At 48.0% G+C, this 22,371-nt stretch overlaps 1 protein-coding gene across 3 annotated transcripts in view; it reads left to right on the plus strand.

Moving 5' to 3' along the window:
- The window catches only part of NBEAL1 (neurobeachin like 1), a 2,018,929-nt gene that overhangs the window by 1,546,393 nt on the left and 450,165 nt on the right, over window positions 1-22,371 (plus strand). For all 3 annotated transcript variants that reach the window (XM_069615520.1, XM_069615521.1, XM_069615522.1), the window contains one exon: window positions 8,982-9,083. In XM_069615520.1, the coding sequence (XP_069471621.1) occupies window positions 8,982-9,083 (102 nt within the window). The remainder of the gene's footprint in view (window positions 1-8,981; window positions 9,084-22,371) is intronic.

Here is a 22,371-nt window from a genome sequence, read left to right on the forward strand (position 1 = left end):
GGGTGTAAGTGTTGGTGGTATATTACGAAATTAACTGTTACAGAGTTGCAAGATTGAATTGGGCATGCCACGAACAAAGTTGTTAGTTTTTCCACCAAATGGACCATGGGCAATTAATGATAAAGATGCACACAATCGTTCCTGCTCCCCATATGGCGACTTGAATCTGCACCCTATACCTGCAACATTCAGACAGGGGTGGGACATGGAGCTGTGTGCTCATGCTGTGCAACTGGCTCTGCCCTTATTTGGCCTGCAGTGCAGTGGACGTCCTGGAGTGTGACACGAATCATGCTCCTACTGTGCCACCCATTGTGCATGTACAGAGCAGAAGCATACAGCCACAGCCGTGTCCTGCTCCAGGCCGCTAGTCTACATGCAGCCAGGTCCAGCAGGGCTGGCCCTTACACGATGCCCAAAAGAGAAGCCATCAGAACACAACAAGAAAGTGCTGTACTTGCAGCCACAAAGTGCACTCTAGAAAAGCAACAACACCCGCCAATCTTGGTTTATAAAAATAAAACATGGAACGCATCACCACGTTGCCAGACCAGAACCTTAGGCGCAGATAACGCATCCACTCCACACCCTGCTTTGCGACGGCCATCCTTCTGGGCATCTATGACCAAACTTATCATACATGCCCAGAAAATAAAATCATGCCACAGTAAGCAGGCAGGCAGCAGTTGCGGGCAGGGCACCCCTATGTCCACGGGGCACTGGTCAGCCACACAGACTGGCCATGCCTCGAGTGGCCCTGAGCACACAGCACTCTGTGGTGTCCATGCCCTGCACTGCTCCAGGCTGCAGCTGCTGCATTGAGCCAGAGCCAGGTGGCACAGAGCGCATGGAGACCATGAAAATGGCAGCAGTGCGTGTTACAAATCACAACATAACATGGACCCCTGTTTCTGGTGTGCTTTTACTTATACAGCAACATAATTGTCTTTGAAATGGGACAGCAACCAGCCCCACCAGCACTCCCAGCTCGTGGCCCAACTGGTTACTATTGTAGCAAACTCACATAATACTGTGGATAAAAGGGGTGTTGTTATTGTAGCATACTGTTTGAATTGGGTTGAAAGAAGTTAGTCGTTATTGATTGTACCAAAATAAATTTGATTTTGAAGGCAAGTTATCTATTTGCATTGTAAAATTAGCTAACCACATGAACACTCACATGTCCGCATGTAGTCTTGCACGTTAAAATTATTAAAATAATTTAGCAAGGTTAAAATTAATTAAGACTGTATTTATTTATAGTAAATAACACACAAAAATGTGCTTCTTGTTAAGAGTTCAATTATTTTCCTATTTTCACAGCGCAGCTTGCAATTGAAACTGGAAGATAATATTGTCCATTTCTGTGGTATTTGTTCCCGAAAACAAAACCTTTGGTAACATGACCAGACAATGCAGGGTTTCTTTATTAGTCCCTGAATCCCTAGAACTAACATTTTGAAGGACACAATGTGGCGAGTAACCTCAAGGAAATAAGATTCACTATAATTAAATATATAACATATGAAAGTTATTTTTCTATTCATAAGAGCTTTCAAGTGATAGGGTCATTCATCTTTACATTGCTAGAATGGAAAATCAGCAAATATTGTAAGTAAACTTATACATATTATTTATGCAATTGTACCCTTCATGATTAATGATGTTACAGTATTGACATTCAAGTTGACACAAAAAGTGTACATTGTAAATGTCCATTTTAACGAAAATGTTATTTTTAATTAAAATGATTTATTGTTGAACTTATTTTTCCAATTGGGTATTGATATATATTTGTGCCTTGCCAAATTTACATAGTTTTGCCATGTATACAAACTTACCATGGATGGGTTCTTTAACCAGAACTGGAAGATAACCATCAGTAACAGAACATTCATTATTATATTTTGGGATGATCGTGCGGCACCAGTTTGCCCATTAATGCGGCCAGTAATACATGCCAGCATTTATGGTATGAATGCGTGCGCATGGCAAAGTGCTGCATTTTCGACGTCAAAGGAGATCTTTTTCCCTCACAAACGGAACGCCATGTGCATCGATACAAAAACGAAGATGGAACACAAGTGCATTCGATTTTACCACACAGAACTTTGACTTCACAATTCAAGTACAGATCGATGAAGACAATCTGAAACCTTTGATGGAATGTGAAAGTCGAACAAAAAATCGGAACTATGCCTTGTAGTAAACATTTTCTTGCATTCATTATATTCTCAAAAGTTTTCAATGATTCCGTGGATGTAATCTTCTATGTTTAAATTGAATTAAAAAATATAACGTCTTGGTAAAATCCTGACTATTAGTATTTTCTTAGCAGCGTAAGTTCTTATTTTTGTGAAAAGAAAGTGAACGTTTATGCTATGTGTGTGTGTGTTTGTTTGTTGATCTTCCTGGTTTTGTGTTGGTTAACGTGATGATGTAGGTGATGACAGGGTACGTCATGAGAAGAGGTGGAGCAAATCGGTTTGACATGTCGCTGTCAACCTGTGGGGCGGGTGATCTGATTTACTGCCGCAAGGCCACTTGAATTCAGGACAATGGATCAATGAATAAGATTAGCACAAGAGGGCAGCATCCGGTGCACGATTTTCGCATGTGTAAATGTGAGGAAACCGAAGGTAAAATGCATTGGAAAAGAGTTTCAGATCAATCGATATATGCTCAAAAATGCATACCCGATCCATTGGGCCAATACCATTCTTAAGATAGCTTTCCCTTTAAGTATAGGGATGAGGAGTGTCGTATTTGACTTTACTCTTTTTATAATATAGTCTGTATTTTATACTAAGGGTGTTACATGCGGACATACTTATTTGAACTGGTAGTTAGATACGTGTAACATGCAAATCTATATAGTTTTCAGTATGGCAGTGTGGTATATTTTCTATGGATATGTGTTTGGTGTAGTTGTTCCTTTGTGCAAGCCTGCTTCCCCTTCCTGAGAGTTCAGTTTGACCACTCTTCCATTCTGTCTACCTTTAAGATTGATTTGCTTACCTTTGTTTACTTTTTTCTGTGCCTTTGTCCCACAATAGGGTTAGTGGTTGTGCAGATACTCCCTTAACAGTTACACTGACCTAAAATGGGGGGAAAATATGTTAAACAAGTTATCACAGGCCTTATGAAATTATAAGGCAGCACCAGTAGCCAGTAACTAAACGTATTGAGTTGAGTTAATCCGTAACCTAAGGACGGTGTTACACTGTGTTCAAGATAAGAAACCAGGTTTTGTTTGCTTTTGACCAACGTTAAAGTTGCTTAAAGTTCTTCTCTAGGAAGCAGTGGACTCAATGCGGTAGGCAGTGCTTTCAATCAGTGTCACATCTCATAATATAGCGAAAGTAGGTTCTGTGACGAATCACTATGTGTTGTCACTTCTCTCCAAGACGCTAGGGAGATGATGCCACTACTCAATAGCCCCCCTAGGGGTGGTTTAATGCAGGAGGACCTCATGCGGAGGAACTCCCTCACTGACGACCAGCTATGGTGTACTACTGGAAATAACATCACCCCCATACATTCCCTAGTCCTACAGCCCCTCTCTAACACTTCCTTAGAGAACAAACACATGCATTATTGTAATACTGAATAAACGGGTCAGGTAGGAAGGACTAGGATGATGAACAACAGGGGCATTAAGTTAACACCATCAAGTAATGCCACAAGGTGGATCACCGGAGTCACGAAGAGTGCCCCGCAATCATACACTGCAGGTGTTGACGATCGGCGGGGATGGGACCAGCACTACGTAAAGGGAAAGTGCAAACAGACTGAAGGTTGTCTTTGAGGAACCCGAGAGATTCGAATCCCGTCACAAAGAGAAGCAAGCAGAGCAGCAGACGCCAGCAAGACACTGCGAGAGCCAAAAGGCGACCCCACTGAGTGGACCTATCTGCCTCACCTACAGAGAAGAGCAGTGGTGTGACCATGGCCAGGTGGACTGACCGTTCCTACAAAGACACAGAGACCTTATTCGGGAAGTCTGCAGGAACGCATAGGAGCTGCCGGCCGATGGGGTAAATGCTCGGAAACAGCAGAGCGGGAAACACATTCCCGGAAGAACCGGAGCAGTGCCTGACCCCGCGTAAAGGGGGGCATGGGAGGCCTGGCGGGGACACAGAGGGAACCGCTGACACAGGAAGCATCCGGGGAACACTTCCTCGTCCCAGTGGCAGGCACAAGAGCACTGACCACCAGAGAAACTTCTGGGTCCCTCACCAAGGAGAACAGTATGCTTGAGGAATCTATCATCACCTACGTACCAGAAGTCACTGAACCCATGAGAAGGAATTGGGACATTGTTCAAATCTGTAAAGGGAGTCCAAGCGAAAGGCCAAGAGTGAGTGACCAACAGAGGGTACATCTTCTGTACCAGAAACCAGGGGAAGGGAGTCATTCCCCCTGGTGTCAAATTTGTGGACATTGTGAAACCTTCACGAAAGCCAAGAGAAGGGAGTCATGCTCCTGGCAAAGAGAACACCAGGTTTATTGAAAGCAAAGTTGGAATAATACCAGGGGAAGGGAATCCTTCCCCTTTGTGCAGATGTGTTCAGGAAAAGGCTAAACAAGACCAACACTTGTGCCTACGTCAGCGGAAGGGAGCCATTCCCCCAGACAGGTTGAGTTTAAAAGGACCTTTGTTCTACAGCAGGTGAGGGGAGCAATTCCTCTTGGACATTTGTGTTGCAAGAGAACTTTTATCCAATATCAGGGGAAAGGGAGTCATTCCTCCTGACTAACTTCTTTCAAGAGAACTCTATTGTGCTGCCATCACCCACCGACATTCTGACCGCCCCTTTAGTTTGTTGCGGCAGAGAAAAACGCTCTTGGGAATATTTGAATAAAAAATAAAAGACTTTGCCAACCACCATGACACTGTTTCATCAGTTTCCTCCTCCCGCACCCTTAAAATTCCCTGCAAAAAAGAGGGCAGATGCCAACTCTTGCCTGGGGATGGGAGGAGGGGGCATCCAAACTGGAATCCTGTAACATCAAAGGTAAAGCAAGGATAGATGCAGGAACTTTACGCCCGATGTTAGTGAATGGGTGCCAGGGGGACTTCAAAACAGCTATGCAAACCTTCACTTTGACCCTCAATCAGAATAGGCAAAGGCTCTAGGTAGGTGGAGTGTGTTCTTCTTTTGACTACTGTTGCAACTAGTCACAGCATTTCTAGTCTTTGTCAGTGACCTAACGGTTCTGAAGATCACTGGGTTGAGGGTAAGAAATGGCCTATGCGGCAGACGCCACAGAATAGGATGCTCAAGTGCCTCAGACAATGTGAGCAGCTCAGGTGAGCCTGCACAGAGTCTATAGGCACAAAGGTGAAGGGCCGAAGGATTCAGGCACCTTTTAGTGGCAGGGAGCAGCTGTGTTAGCAATTCAGTGTCCAGGTCCAGTGATAAGCTTCACAGTAACATGAGTGGTCCACACTTCAGATGCTGTGTACCCGCTACAGGCCCATGACACTGTAGAGCTTCAAGAGGGTGACTTTGGCGATGCAGCACTCGGAGCTTAAACATAGTTCAGCCATGATGTACAGGAAAATGTGTCACGCTGAGACATACTGTTAACGGTGGATTGCATTAGATCAGCTCTTGGGTTGTGCCGGAGAGCACACCAGAGTAAAAGTGGTTTTAATTTGAGTCTATTAAATGTGAAACTCACATTTCCTAAAGTATTGCAAATAAAGGGGAAGACGTGAAACCTTCAGGAACTCCTTAGGAATGTATTTTTCTCTACTGTAAACTTCTCACCCCTTGTATTTCACCAAATAAGCACCATAGACAGCCACATCTACACCTTAACCCCGACAACCCCTCAATAGTGACTGTAGTGGATTACTGTCTCTTTGTCAAACTGATAAATGGCAGAATTAACTTGTTTTACATATATTTCAAGCTTATTTATCGGTTATTCCCAAGTTAAATTGTTTGAAAAAGATATTCCCAGATAGGGATAGCTATTCATCCACAGAAGGTTTGATTCTTAGAATTGAAAAAAGAGGGATCAGGTATGAAGATGACATAGCCACACTGCCATGACTTTGGGTTTGTCAGTGTTCACAAATAGGCCTCATTTTATCAGTAAACTAGCCATAACCCCCAGCGTTGCCCGGGCCTGTAGCTCACATGCACGCAGCAGTCTGCTATAGCCTTGTGCATGTTATATTGTGTCCTAACTTCCTATTATTGAAAAAGTCACAAAATTGGCCATCTCCCGAAATCACCTATACTGATAGCACAGGGCCGGACCCCACCCTGTGCAGGGCGAATGGGTGGGGTTTGTCAGATTTCAGTATCGCCAGTTCACCGCAAACAAGTATGCCGACCTTGGACCACACTTTCAGCCCACCAATTGTTGTGGCGCTGGAGCCAACAATTGCAAAATCGGCAAGCTCCTAAAATCGACTATACTGATAGCACAGGGCCGGACCCTGCTCTATGCAGGGCACATGGGTGGGTTTGTTCATATTTCACTATCGTCTGTACACCCCAGACTAGTATGCCGACCTTGGGCCAACATTTCAGTCCACTAGCTGTTATGGGGCTGGAGCCAACCCCGAACATACAAACACACCTTCACAAATATATATATATATAGATTGGTATAACCAATAATGATATGATACGATATGGCATTTGCAACACGCCTATACACAAGTGTTTCAAGGCTTCAATGAGATCTTGAAGCGCGTTGCAAGAAAGAAACGCTGCATCATCTGCATATTAGAAAAGTAAAAAACTTTGTCTGAAGTAATAGAAAACATCGCTTATAGAACTAAAAGAATCCTCTGGGGTCATAAATGTATACATTTAATAAAGGGTACAAGAATGCACCCCATGAAGGACTCCTCCATAGGAACAATAAGAAGCTGATAGTACCCATAAGGGGCCATACCTTACATTTCATGATGCAGCACTTTCACTATGTTTAACAAAGCTGCAGGCATCCACTTCTCCAAAAATGACCAACCTAAATATCTTCTGCACAATCAAAAGTGCTAGAAACATCCATGTAAGCTAACAAAACAGGTGGTCTATACCCAAAACAATATTTGGTACATGTCAACAAAAGAGTTAAGGTATGTTCTTAAGTATTCAGGCCTTCAGTGAAAAAGCATAGACTCACAGTTTGAATATTAGTTCAGTAAAATGTTATTGTATTGGACATATAAGAGAACAAGTACACCAGTCAAGGATACGATTATAAAGAAGGTTACAAAACTGTTTTTTTACCGAGTCCAAGAGCGATAGTGGCTTATAACACCCAGATTTAACTTAGCACCTTTCCTTTAAATGAGGACCAGTATCAAGCTTTTCCATCTTGAAGATGCCACTCCACTCATACAGACTGCATTAAGCACACTGGTCAAAAAGGTAGCCTGAACCCAAAATCAAATAGTAAGGTTGTATGTCACAGCAGAGCTACATGAAATGAGATATTCATGGTGGTTCATCACAGATATCCAAGCTGTGATCATCAGCATAAAGAGCCCCACAACGTTTGATCCACTCCATCTCAGTAATGTTAGTATTTAAACCTTCAATGCCACCATTCTCCCTTGTAGCGGTGGCAACCAAAGCCCAAACGCGGCAGTGAACAGCTTTTTTTCTACCCTATCATTCAATTCCTCCAGAGATTGTCCCTTTGAGCAGATTTAATAGTAGATGGCATCATCTTTTATTTGATCTTAACTGCGTAGTTTCCCTTGAGGTAAAGGTAGGTGATTTCAGGGCTGCCACTTAGTATATTTGGCTTTCCTGCATTGCGTATTATACCCGCCAAATTTTAATTTTCCCTTTTCCTGATCTATTGTCCATCTAGGGACTGAGTCTGGCTATTGCAACTTCAAAGCTTGTAATCATCATTACAGAATCAGACAGCCCCGCGGTTAATTTTACATTCTCTTGGATAGTTTTTCATCCCAGCCCATTTTCCCTCAAAACGATGCACTGGTTGTTTAAGTGCTCGCCTGTTAGAAACTCTGCCTACATCCACCTTGAAGCAACCATTCAGTTTGATCCTTCAGGAAACTTCACGATATATTCATGACATAAAGGGTTGTGGTCACTTTCTGGGGGTTGAATTGAAAGCTCATCCTTTATGCGATACCACAACTGAATCAGGACAAGAAGCTAATCAATGGTGCTAGCGCTTTTCTTCTCGCTGTTATATGTTGTATTACCTTGGTTAGCAGACACCACTCTCACATTTCATGGTCTCAGCCCTGCCTCATCTATTTTGTGGTTGATCGAATGGTGGAGTTTGTGAGTGGCTGGTTGGATTTGTTACTGGATCTTGGGACTGCATTCTTTGGTGGTCACTTTATCCACTGCATCCTGTGTATAAAGCGCTGTCCCAGGCAGGCATGCAAATTGTCCCCTCAGAGATTCTTTGTCTGGAATGCTGTTGAGATCGAGGTCTGTAATAATATGATGCCCTTTAAAAATAAATCCACCCATTAAACTTACCAGGAATAGCCACATTTGCTGGCCTTCTGCACACAAGCCATTTTCTTCTCATAATATATCCGCCAAGTTGATTATAGGTTTCAATTGGACATCTCTCCTTGAGTTATGCTTATTGTTCAGTCTGCTTGCTGCTATGTAGGAGATTCCAGGGTTGAATCCTGTTGATGCTTAGCAGAGTTCAAGCCTTGGGCTTCAGATGGCAAAAACAGACGTGGGTGTGCTCACGATATAATGGCACTGGATCACTGTGAATTGTACGTGGCAAGTAGGGTGGAGTAGATGGGAATAAACGTGAGCTGCAGGCAATTGTTGTTGAATCTTTTACAGTGGCCTTTGTTTCCCCACTCCCTTAAGCTGCCACATCATTCCATATATGATGTTGTGCATTTTGTCAGCTGTGTTGTAACAGACCAAAAAATTAGGATTGATTTGCAAACATTAAGGCACAAAATACATCTTTTCTGATGCATGTCTTTTTGTTTTCAGGATAGAAACAGAGTATACAGTCGAATTCTGTCACTTCGTCCTCCTAATCTCTATGGGACAAGATCACCACAAGAGCTACTAAAAGCATCCGGTCTGACACAGGTAGGTTTCAATTGTGCAGAATGCTGCCAAATGTTGATGTGAAAAAAGTATTGGTATTTCTATCCTTGGGTAATTGATTAATTGTACCATAATATCAGGAGGAGAGACAATTTTGGCTTGAGAGCTCAGCTTTTCAGTGTCCCCTATTCCAATGTCACTGTACGAATCCTAGAAATGGCAGTCCCACTGTCATATATTTGCTCAAACTACTCTTCAATGGCCCCCATGATCCGAATTATTATGTGTTTGGCTTTTCAGGGAAACTGGATTTGCCTTTTTTAAGGAAGTTGACTTTTTAACTTCGTGTTCAATCCAGTCTAGATCACTAACTTGAGGTCTTGCAGTATTCCTTTTCCTCCAAAGATCGGGTTAACTGCAGCCCACCAGTTAGGGTGTGCTCATAGTTACCACGTAAGCTACCTCCTGTATATTTTGAGGATTCAGAAGAATCTTTGAACAGTTGCAGGTTGGCCACCAGCCTCTATCCGGGCTTCCAACGCACATTCTTCCCTTAGATAAGAGCGCAAATGTTCTATCAGCTTCTTTAAGCTTCTTTCTTTTTTTTTCAAATTCAATTTTATTAATTTTTAACATCAGAAGTGAACCAGGGGGTGGATGCATAGTTGAACATACATAGTAACCACATAAGAATATTGCATCCCACCCGATCAACATTTAGACAGCAAAAATACAATGAAATATGCGTCCCCTTCTGACAGGTGAACAGTGTAACTCCCATTCCCTCGCTCTCTCCCCTTGTCCTTGCTCATAGCACTTCCAGGGCGTGGTGCTTGTTGTAATGTACTAAAACAGGCGATGTGACGTCTTTCGATGGTTGTTGTTGTCAAGTGTTACAGATTAGGTTTGTGACAGGCACGGGCATTAGGCGATGTGGTTCTCGGTTTTCATTCTTCGCTAGAACCGGTTAGTTGAAGCTTTCAATGACTAGGTGATGGGTCAGTGGCCGGTCCCGAGATATAATTGCTTGTGAAGGCGCTCCAAGTTTCCTCGTGTCTCGCGGCCTTGCTGTGGAGGGCCGCCGTTATTTTCTCCAGTGTGTAAATATTAGTGGCAGTTTTCAGCCAGTCCTTCTCATTTGGCAGTCGTCGGGATTTCCATTTTATGACTAGGCCTGCTCTGGCTGCCAGTAGAAGGGGGGGACACTAGACCTTTCGCCCGCACCAGTTCGTCATCTTCTTCCTCAAGGCCAAACAACATCAGGAGGGGGGATTTTTTATTTTTATTTTATTTATTTTACATTTATAAAGCGCTCACACAGCCCGCAGGCATCAAGGTGCTGTTAGAGGAATTTTTTGTTTTTCTTAGTTGCGTAATTGTGTTTTTTTTTTGTCTTAGTTACGTATTTATAACGCGCTTAAACACCCAGAGGTTTCTAAGCGCGGACTCGGGGATCAAACCTGTTGTTGCTTCGTGTCGTCTTGCTTCCAAGACGCGCACGCTGCCGCTGAGCTATCCTCCCGGGATGGTTCTCTTTCTATGCCATCTAGTCGCTTAATCCACCCCAGGACCTCCTGCCAATAAATGCGCACTTTGGGGCACTTCCACCACATGTGCCAATAGTCTGCTTCCGTACCGCAATGTCGCCAGCATCTTGGTCTGGAGGTTTGAAACATTTTAGACAGTCTATGCGGATAATACTGCCACCGGTGGAGTAGTTTCACGGCATGCAGTTTGTATTGGGTGGCAATTGATACTTTGGCCGGCGTTTCACAGATTCTGTCCCAGGCCTGCTGGTCAAATTCTCTGTCGAAGTCTTTTTCCCATTTTTCTTTGAGGCGGAGGCTCAGAGATTGGTCTTTGGTGATTAAGGCTTTGTACATGTGGGATATTAACCCCTTGGTCATGTTGGGTGTGTCAAGGATTGTTTCGAAGGGTGTCAGTTCTCTGCGTGTGGTGGTCTTCCATTCTTCTCTCGATAACACCCCTTTCAATCGTAGGTATAGGAAGATCGGAATCTGGTGGATTTGGAGGGCTTCCTCTAATTCCGAGATTGATATAAATTTCTATTTTCTCCACAATTGGCCAACTCTCTCTAAGCCGGCATCAAACCAGGTTTGATACCTGGCGTGTTCGGGGATTTTCTCACGGATCCCGGGAGACCAGAGGTGGCTCAGGGGGGAGGGCCATGTTGTGACTCCAGTCATGCCCTTTCCCTTCCTCCAGATGTTCCACATAGTGCCCAATATCGGGTGGTCACGTAGGCGTCTTGTAAGCTTTGATCTAGGGACCCATAGCCACTCTGCGAGGGTCACGTGGACCAGGTTATCATTGTCGAGCTGGACCCATTGAAGGTCCTTTCTATCCCGTAGGTGTGGGACCAGAATTCTCAGTTGGGTTGCCTGATAGTATTTTTCTATATCTGGAAGGCCAACTCCTCCCAGTTCCTTCGGTAGTATCAGGATATCGTACGGTATTCGGGTTTTCTTTCCGTCCCAGTGGAATTCGAGTATGGCTTTCTTGACCTGTCTAAAGAAGTGTTCTGGGATCGTGATGGGGAGGACCTGGAATGGGCATAGGAAACGTGGGAGGGTCACCATCTTGATCGCGTTTAGGCGTCACATCCAAGAGATTGTAAGTGGCTTCCATTTCAAGAGATAAGCCTTGAGGGCGATGAGAAGTTGGGGGAAGTTTGCCTCGTAGAGCTGAGTCAGGTCTCTTGTTATGTTAATCCCAAGGTAGCGCAGTGTAGAGTCCTCTATGGTCAGGCCAAGGTGTTCAAGCTCTTTTTGTTGCTCTGGGGAGGGTTCATGGAGTGGAAAGAGGATGGATTTGGTTCTATTGATTTTAAAGCCAGATAGTGTCCCGTATTCTTCTATGAGGTGGATCGCCCGTGGGATTGACGACAGCGGGTTTAGTACATGGAGCAGGATGCCGTCTGCATACAAGGCCAGTTTATATTCTCTACCATTTACTCGGATTCCTTCCACGGCAGTGTCCGCTCGGAGAGCTCGGGCAAGTGGTTCCAGGGATAGCGCGAAAAGTATCGCCGAAAGGGGGCAGCCTTGTCTTGTTCCTCTAGTGAGCGGGAACCAGCGCGAGATCTGGCAGTTCACCATTACAGGAGCTTTCGGGGTCGTGTAGACAGCTTTAATCGCTCGGCGGAGGGTAGGGCCCAGACCTATTTGCTTCAACGTGGCCTCTAGGAAGTGTCATTCGACTCTATCAAACGCCTTCTCGGCATCCGTCGATAACAATGCTGTCATATCTGGGGATGTTTTGGTTTCATGTATTAGGTGAAGGGTCTTGCGTGTGGAGTCTGCACCTTGTCTACCAAGGATAAAGCCAACTTGGTCATTATGGATTATCGAGGGCATGTGTGACTCTAGGCGTGCAGTGAGAATTCTTGTGTACATTTTGGCATCAATATTCAAAAGAGATATCGGACGATATGAGGCAAAGTGCTTAGGGTCCTTTCCTTCTTTGGCAATGACTGTTATCAGAGCCTCGGAAAAGGATTTGGGGCCCACACCGGAGAGAAGAATGTTGTTGAAGAGGTCAACCATGAATGGGAGTAGGGCGTTCTGAAATGTCTTGTAAAATCCTGTGTGTCCATCGTTCCTGGGAGCCTTCCCGGCTGGGAGTCTTTTAATTGCGTCCTCTACTTCTTCCGCCGTTATGGGGGTGTCCATGGCTTGTGCAATGTCTGGCGGGAGAGACGGCATGGATACTTTGGACAGATAGTCTGTGATTGCTTGTGCGTGCGGTGCAGCCTGCGAGGTGTATAGTTTCTCATAAAAATTGGCGAAAGTTTTGGGGATATTGGGGGGGCGATGGTCGTGGGGTGTTTATTCCTCATATATAGTAGGCACCCACCTCTCGCGGCGTTGGCCGCGGAGTCTTGCAGCGAGTAGGGCCCCGGCCTTATTTCCATGTGCATAGTGTTTCTGTTTCGGGCATTGGAGTTTGTGCACAATGTCCCCTGTTTCCAGTTTCCAGTAGTTCTTCTATTTTGGCATTGGCTTTTTCAATCTTGTGTAATTGTAGGAATCAAGACCCGGACCAGGTTTGGGTTGCTGAAATTATACTTTATTCATGTGATTTTAAACTAATGAAAATATAGTCCATGAGCTACTTGAGAGTTACTCCACTCTTAGGCAGTCTTCCAGGTACAGGATTTAAACCCTCCTAAGTCTCCTTGTTGTCCGGATAGGCCCACCAGTTGTTCCTTCTCTCCTCGTCCTCTTCGTATGACTAGGAGAATCAACAACAAACGCTGGATTAGTTCCCGGGCTTTTATATGATGTGAGTGACTTGCTTCCCCCCCAATGGAAAGCTTCCCTGTCAATCAGACTTCTCATTGGCTGGTATTGCCATGTCCCGCCTCCTTTAAAGGCTGCCGTGGTTTCCCAGAGTGGCTGATTCTGCTGCCTGCCAGAAGAGTCCCGCTCCCAGGCAACTCCATCCCGTGAGTCCCTTCCCCCTTTTGAAGTCTCTCCCTCTCGCCATGTGTGTTTGTTTCTGTGGCCGTTCCAGAGCGGACCGCCCCGCCGAGCAAGCCGTCTCTCCCTTCTCTCCCTTCCTGGTGGGGAGAGACGCTCGGCGGGCCGTGTGGGCCGGCTCTCCGTGACTGCCCATGTTTCCCGCGGGTTCGCCGTCACCCACCCGGCTCCCGGGCTGCAAGCCACGGCGTTACCCTTGGCGGGTTCAGGTAAGGCTGGGCGAGAGGGGGCCGCTCTTTTCATGTCGCGGCCCGTTGCCGCGATCCTGTAGAGTCCCGGGGAGAACGGGCGGGACGGGGCTGCGTTTTCTGTCTCGCGGCCCATTGCCGCGATCCCGCGGAGTCCCGCTACCCCTCCCGGCACCCCCTCCACTCCGGGCCCCTTCTCACAGTAATCTATCGGAGGTTGCAGATTGGGCCATGCAATCTAGTTGGGTGATTTCAGTTCTAAGCCTACTTTCTATGAGTTGGCGTTCTCTTTTTTTCGCCGCTCCCTCCATGATGAGAACTCCTCTCCAGGTGGCCTTGCCTGCCTCCCAGATTGTGTTCATGGAGATGTCCCCCGTATTGTTTTGTTCAAAGTAATGGGTGATATCTTGTTCCAGTTGATCCCGGAAAAACTGGATCCTTAAAGAGCGATTCATTACAACGCCATATGGAACACTTCCGAGGGAGGGCCATTTGGTCGAGAGTGACAGTCACCATGTCATGGTCTGACCACGTGACCGGAGATATACTGGATTCTATCATTGCCGTGGTGAGTGCAGCCGTTAAGTATATATAATCGATCCTGGAGTACGTGGCGTGCAGCGTCGTATAGAAGGTGAAGCCTGTTCGAGTCGGGTTCATATGTCTCCATGCATCTATAAGGTTGTAGACGTCCATCAGGTCTGCCACACGTGAGCGGGCACCGCCATATTGGGGGATTGCAGAAGGATTGCCTGCTTGCCTATCCACCTCTTGGTCCATCCAAGTGTTGAGGTCCCCTTCTAGGATCACTTCACCCTCCGCTTCGGTCATAACCTTGGGGATCGTTTGTTGGAGAAACCGGGATTGGCCAGTGTTGGGTGCATATATGGATGCGAGTGTGATAATGGTACCTTGTATCTTGCCTACCAGCACGATTGCTCTGCCGCTCACGTCTGACCAGGATCTCAATAGCTCAAATAGTAATGCCTTGTTGATCAAGATGCCCACTCCAGCTTTCTTCAACGGGCCGGAGCCCCAATGCTCTGTGCCTAGTTTGGGATATAAGACCAACCGTTCCTCGCCTTTGCAGTATCGGGTTTCTTGTAAGAAGAGTACGTCTAAGCCTGCTCTCTTGAATTCTCAGAATACTAGCGACCTCTTAGTGGGGGAGTTGAGACCCTTGACATTGAGTGTGCCAATTTTAAGGGTGCCGTGCCTGTCACATGATTCGTTACGACCGTTGAACATCGCTGAGTTCTGTGAGTTCGGTATGCACGTCGCATCGCCTTTTGCGATTAGTTGCCTCTGTGGAAGTATACTGATGAGTGTTTCGTGCCACCTGGGGCCTCGAAACTTCGTTCGTCCCACCCCCTCGCTCCCCTTTAGGGTATTAAATGTAATACCCATTGTCCTCAGTTCTAAGTTGTGGTCGGTGATTTTTTCTTCCATGAAGAACTGAGTCCCGGTGTCGATGGCGTCCATATTGGACCAGGTGCTCGCAGCCGGTCCACCGTCGCACCACCCATGAGGGTCGTAGCCACGCGACTCCCCATCTCACATGTTACCAAACTAAGATTTTGAGCCCCCTCCCGCCCAATTTTTAGAAATCAACATCAATTACAATCTAACTAAGCAACAACAACTGTTATCATAAAAAGGAAATTGTTACGATACATGCGGTTTCTCGGTCCATCGTCCTCCAGCCAGCCATTCGTTATGATTCCGGTGGTGAGCTCATAGTGGGCAGTGTCTGGCGGTTATGAAGTAGTGTCCTACCGCGAGGTGCGGAATCTCCGACCCGTAGGTCCTGGATGAACATCACCAGGACGAGAGTTCGGTGCGTACTGCCTCACTTATTGCCTCACTTATTGCTGTCCGGGGAATCATTGGGACATCTGTATTTTCTGGATCCCTTGACTTTTTTCCTTTTCGGGCCATGAGGTCCCCTTTTGGCTCTGTCCTGTGATGATTCGTCATGTGATCCCTCTCGTGGTTCAGTGCCAAGGAGGTCTGAAATACAATCTCGGATTTCGTCCTCAGAGCAGAGCATTATCCGCCTGCTCCCATGCTCAAAGGGGAGGGAAAAGGGGAATCCCCACCTGTATCTCATGCCTTGGTCCTTGAGCCATTTTGTTAGGGGGCTACAGAGACGTCGTAGGGCTAGGGTAAGCGCTGAGAGGTCCTGGAGGATGGTTATTTGAGCTCCGCTGAGAGTGAGGGTGTCAGCCGACCTGGCCTTCGTGAGAATTCTTGCTCTATCTTGATATCTGTGGAATCTGGCCAGGACAGATCTCGGACCTCCTGACGGGCCGCCAGCTCTATGTATCCGTTCAGTTGTGGGTTCGTCAACATTCTCGTCTACGACTAGGATCCTGATGATGTCATGTATGGTTTGTTTGAGGTCTTCTTCTGTTTCGTCCTCACGTTCCGGAATCCCAAAAAATCATAGGTTGTTACGCATTTCCCTATTTTCTAAATCGTCAATTTTCAATCGAATGTCCTCCTCCCTTTTCTCTATGTTGCGCATTCTGAGGTCTAGTTGGGTCTCCAATGTGTAGATCGAGGCTTGATTGTTTTCGACCCCTTCTAACAAATGTAAAAAAAAAAAAAAAACCAGTGCAGAACCTTGTCTTGAATACAAGACTCTGCTCTATGCTATCAACCCTCTGGGTCATTTTGGCGATCTTGCCTCCTAAATTATCCCCCATATTTCTGATTTCACTTAGGAGGGCGGCTATGTCTCCCTTGGTGGAGGCCGCACCCGCCTCCTGGGGCACCGCTGACATTTCTCAGTTGGTATCAGCGTCCGGGTATGGAGGAATGTAGGCGAATCTGGCGAGTTTGCTTTTGATGCTCATGCGATGTGTGGGTGCGAGGAGGCACACAGCCCTAGAGTGGGGGCCATACCCTCTGCATAGAGGTTTCAAACCATTGCCGGCGTGGGTTACGAGGCGGTATCTCAGGTGACCCGTGGAGCCGGAGTGTTACGTTGGGAGGAGGCACACGCCCTGGGGTCAGGGGCCCTACCCTCCGTTCGCGTCGCACCCTCTTCGTGGTTCTTGGGTCTCTTTCGTCCGAGGCGTCCCAGTAGTGTTGTTTGTCAGCACATAGGTCCTGGCAGGGCTGCGTAGGTGGAGGTTTTTTGAGCGGACAGCCTGGGTCTCAGCGGGGGCTCGGAGGGAGCGTATAGAGGAGGGCACACGCCCCAGGAGTGGGGGCCCAACCCTCTATGCTGGCCTCAGTGCGAGAGGTGGGATCTCTGCCGTGGTCGTTGGAGACCTGTTAGAGGGGTTCATTCAACGTGGTGGAGCCGAGCCCTAGGTGCAGCTATGCCGTCCAGAGGCGCCTGGCACGGAGCGCTTGGTTAGGGCGTAGACCCCGTACCCAGTCTTTCAGGTGCAGCAGGGGTTTATGGCACCGTGCGTTATCTCAAGGGGATGGTCAGTAGGCCCCTCACGTGGCGTCCAGGGCTTCCCTCGTGGGTTGATAGGTGGTGTTGGATCAGATAGGCCACCCTGGGCCTGTGGATAACATCCGCATGGGGGGCGTATGACTCAGTGGTGCCTGGGGGTGGGCCTAAAGTGCCACAAGTGTCTTTCCGATTGCGTGGTGTGACGGCCGCCACTCAGAAGTGGGCCAATTCTGTGGGCCACGGGGTCGCGACCACAGTGGGTCACTGTGGACCTCTGGAGGAGGAGACCGGGCGGGGGGTTCAGGCCGCTCCGGATTAGCTCTTTATGCAGGCAGGAGAGGAGGAAGTCTTAACCCCGTGGGCTGAGTAACACTACCCACGGGAGGTGTTAGGGCTGGGAGCGCGAGCACAGGGGGACGTGTCTCAGGGGCCGTGGGGAGTCCACATGTGTTGTGGGTAGAAAGCACTCACCCGGATGGTCCTTCGCTCTGCCTCAGCGCAGGGGGCGGGAGTGTCCGCCTTGCGTTCAGGGCACTTCCGGCTTGCGCAGGCCTCAGGGCAAGTCGGGGAGGGAACAGCCTGCGAGGCACCGCAACTCCGCAGGAGGATGCTGGGCGGGGCCGGCCGCTCCGGATCTCCCACGGCTGCAGTGCTCATCCAAGACGCTGCGTAGAGGGCCCGGAGGGGGAGGCTCGGGCCGGGCTGATTTTCTCTGGATTTTCGCTCAGAGGGTGGGGGCCAGCTTCAGCAAGCTTCGACCGTCGTTGTTGGGTGGAGGGGCCAAAAGTGGGGGCTCAAAGCACTTTTGGGGTCTGGGAAGCAGAGCTCACACGGAGAGGATCTGCATCTGTGCGCCCCCTGGCGGCCCATAATCTTAAGCTTCTTTCTGACTCCTAATTAAGTTATTTCTACTTTTCAAATGTTGTCTTACATTTCTTCTTGTCCAACCCACAATGTATTATTTCCTCTTTTGTATATCATTTGTTTGCTTTGGGTGAAAGAAGAGTCCTAAATCTCCCCAAAAGGAAAACCTTCAGAGCAGTGCTCTTTCCTATAACAATGTAATGATGAGGATGCTATTCTATTGAATGGAATTGTTGTTTATATCGTTGATTCCTATATCATTTCTCGCTCTACTAGCTTCTCTCCTTATTGTGAAAAAATGGTGTGCAGCACAGTGTAGACCAGTAGCAGCACTTCAATGGATTGCATTCTCCCGCAGATTCCTCATCAGATAGATATCCATTCCAGCGACAGCTGCTTGGAAACTTTTTCAACAGGGGGCATAGTATGACTAGACTCGACCATCGATCCCTCTTGACTCAACATGCCACTCGTCAGCCACCATACATTCCACTTCACTACGCCCCCATACCTCAGTTGTTTTTTTCCACACGCTCAGCATGCTGCTTTTCAGAACCAGTCTTGTGAGAGAATTTTCAGTTCGATAAAATTCGACTGCAAATTGTAATTTTCTGTCTGCTTTTCATCTACGGCATCCGGGTTCAATCAGTGTCAAGACTGCAAGGCCAAGATGTCGATCACCGACCCACATGGTATCTGAGTGTGGTGTCTGGGGAAAGATCACGCCAAAGAGGATTGTGATCTTTGTTAACAAATGAACCCCAAGTCGTTGATGGAGCGACCGGTGAAGCTAGCGCTCGGGTGACCCCCATCGAAATCGCTGGCTCGCTGGACCACCAGGTGGTTGGGGTAGGACACAGTGGATTCTACACCTGAGAAAGAGAACAGGCCCCAGAACAAGGCCAAGGAAAGGTTGCATTCTCTGAGCCACTCGTCCTCGTCTTCCCACAAAAAGAAGTGGCGCCACCGACGCAGGCACAACCCCAATTCATTGGAGGAACGCTGTAAAAATAACCCGAGTCCAGGTGTGTCGAGGGCAGAGTGGGAGGCTTTCAAGGATCAGATGCTCCAAATGTTTAAAACAGCAGCTACTTTTACGGTCCTCGTCTCGAGGCAGTAGGCTCCCGTGGTTTCGGTTGTGCCAGGAGGCTCCGGCACCAAGGAAGCCAAGTCGGGTCCGATGCCGTCATGCTCGAACATGACTACTGTAAAGGCACCGTTAGACCTGGTGAGGATGACGTCATCAGCGGCCGAAAGTTCCTTTGTACCAGAGTCTTGGTCGATGTTTTTCAACACTATTTGGTCGACAACGAGGGTGGGGGCAGGGGATCAGGTGCCCTTTGACTTTGGGTGAGGGGGCCAGCAGACATTATTACTTTTCCGACCAGGCTGATTTGGTGACTTTTGCAGAAGGCCTCCATGATGCTAGTGGTCTGGACACATCTCCTAACCTAGAAATGCAGCAAGCCGCCCCATATGTGCATGCTAATGTCCAGTAACACAGGACGATCGAGAGGGTGGTGGAAGCATTGGGTCTGGGCACCACGACAAAGCCACTCTCTACCGATGACCTGACACATATTCTGGACAGGGGTACCCCAATGGAAAAGGCCTTGCCCTTCAACGTTGATATAGCTGATCCCATTACCACCTGTGGCTAAAACCTTATTCCACTCCACCTGTAGATTCTGAGTTGACCAAGAAGTACAAGCTGGCGAGGGAGGACCCACCATTTCTATCTACTCACTCTACTCCTCAGGGTCTGATAGTGCAAGCCGTACGGTGAGCTCCAGACCAGCCACATCCACTCAAACCTGCCAACAGACAGGGAGTCTAAGAAGACTGATGCCCTGGCGAAGAAAATGTGTTCTTCTGGCAGTGTGGCCCTCAAATCGGTGAACACATCCTGTGTTTTCGCCAAATACTCTCATGGTCTGTGGAGACTGGTTGAGCAGGCAGCAGAGCACATCCCAGCTGGGCAGATAAGAGATGGTTTTCTGCGACTTGTGGATGATAACTAGGAGGTGGCTTGCTGAGCACTGGATTCGGGCCTGGATGCTGCAGATTGTGTGGTCGGGACAATGGGATCAGCTACTGTGCTAAGAAGGGCAGCGTATCTGCCCAGTTTTGGGTTCTCTCCAAATGTCCAGGCTAAGTTGCTGCACATAGCCTTCGATGGAGAGCGCCTGTTCAGCCCTATGGGCCGACGAGTCCTTGCAGAAATTCATGGACTCCAAATTAGCTGGCAAGTCACTGGGCCTGGCTGTGCAACAACTGCCTAAACAAACGTTTGGTTTCCCCTCAAGGAGAAGAGGCTACTGGCAGTATGTCCCGTTTGGGAAGAGGGCACAGCACCCACAAGCCAGGAAAGGGCAGAGGTGTTTGATGCATCCTGGGATGGAGCAGAGCTGCGCCAGGGCCCACCAAGCCGTTTGAGTCCCCCACTCATGTTTCTCCGGTTGAAGGGAGAATTTGGAAACACTTGCCCCAGTGGATGGAGATAACCTCCGACGCTTGGGCATTGCAGCTCTTCAAATGGAGGTACTGTCCACCATTTTTAAGCAAACCGCCAGGTAGACCACCTCCCCCTCACCAACAACCAGAACAGGAGCTCGAGGAAGAACTCAGGGCCCTGATAATGAAGGGTGCCTTGGAAGAGGTGCCACACAAGCAGAGTGGATCGAGCTGATATTTCCTGGTATCCTAGAAAGAAGGAGGACTCGTCCAATTTCGGACCTCAGACCCTTGAACAAGTTCCTGAGGAAGAAAAAGTTAAATATGGTGACGTTGAAATAAATTCTTCAGGCTCTGCAGCTTCAGGACTGGTTGGTGTCAGTAGATCTTCAGGATGCCTATTTTCATGTGTTGATCCATTGGAAGCACAGGCGTTTCCTAAGGTTCGTCATAGGGGACATGCATTACCAATTCAAAGTACCCCCCGTTGAGCTGACCTCTGTGCCCAGGTTCTGGCAGTGGTGGCAGCACACCTCCGGATATCCAGTGTCCACGTATTCCTGTTCCTGTCACGACTGGCTGATTCGAAGGAGGTCAACAGAGGAAGTATCGACTCAGCTCGAGAACACCTTCTCACTGCTACACCGGTTGGGCTTCTCCCTAAACTTCCAGAAGTCCCATGTCGCACCAACGCAGAAGCTCCAGTTCATAGGAGCAGTCCTGAACACCCAGGCAGGGAAGTCTCCCCCCGCCCCCCAAAAGAGAGAGTCACCAGTATCAGGCAAATGGTCAATCTCTTTCAGAATCACGACATCCTACCGGCGGCTTCCTTCCTCCGTCTCTTAGGTTCTTCCTCTTCCTTAGGTCTCATGGCTGCCTGCATTTTTCTGGTGCCAGAGGCCAGACTGCTCATGCGCTCTCTGCAGTGGCTGCTGAAAGATCACTGGTCTGTAACGATGAGCCAGGTATCGTCACTTCTCCCCAGGGGGGTGCTCTTTCCCATGAAGCTAGGGAGATACGGCCGCTACTCGATAGTCCCTCTAGGGTGGTTTAATGCAGGAAGAACTCATGGGGAAGGACTCGTCCTCTGGGGATAAGGACGACCACCTTGGATACAACCCGTTGTACAACATCACACCCCCCCTCCATATCAAACCATTATATTGAAAGTAAGCCAATGTATTTCTGTTGTGTCCGTCGTACAGCCAAGACAGAAAATACTAGGACGAAGAAGAGCGCAGCAAACATCAGGAATACTGACTATGCTAATACTGAGATAAGGTGGCTCACAGGAGGTATGAGGAATACCAAGAAGCCATTGACAACATATGTTGACGGTACACTGGGAGTAAGCGCTATAAAGTGGAAAGACAAGGAGGCCTCTTCGTCTTCCCTCCTCGTTGGAGAACCCAGGAGCTTCGAAGTCTGCACTTGACCCGAAGAGAGGGCTCTGCAGAGGACGCCGGCGAGTAGCTGAGGGAGTCTGTGACGGGTCCTGCATCGCCAGGACCGAGCCCAGTGGGAAGCAGGCGAGGCAGAGGCACAACCTCCATGAGGAGGTGAACCGCAAGTTCCCCTAACAGTGCTGAGACTACAAGGAGCCACGACACGGAGAGTCATCGCAAAAGCAGCAACAAAGCAGATGGTTGCAGGAAGGAGACCGTTGCCCATCCCTGGAGAGACCCGCGCGTGCTAGCAAGTCCCAGAAGAAAACTGGAAGCACGGGTGGACCAGTGGGGATGTGGGGGGAGTAGAGAGGTCTCCACTTCACGCCGGGGCAAGCATAAAGCCTATCAGAGGACCATGGAGGGACGGGATCCAAAGCAAGGCGAAGAGTGCATCAGAGGAAATCTGCTCATATCAGTGGCAAAGACAATCCCACTGAACACCAGAAAAGGGTCTGGGACCCC

This window comes from Ambystoma mexicanum, chromosome 9 (genome assembly GCF_040938575.1).
Source record: "Ambystoma mexicanum isolate Mex_15411 chromosome 9, UKY_AmexF1_1, whole genome shotgun sequence".
NCBI classification, from domain to species: Eukaryota; Metazoa; Chordata; class Amphibia; order Caudata; family Ambystomatidae; genus Ambystoma; species Ambystoma mexicanum.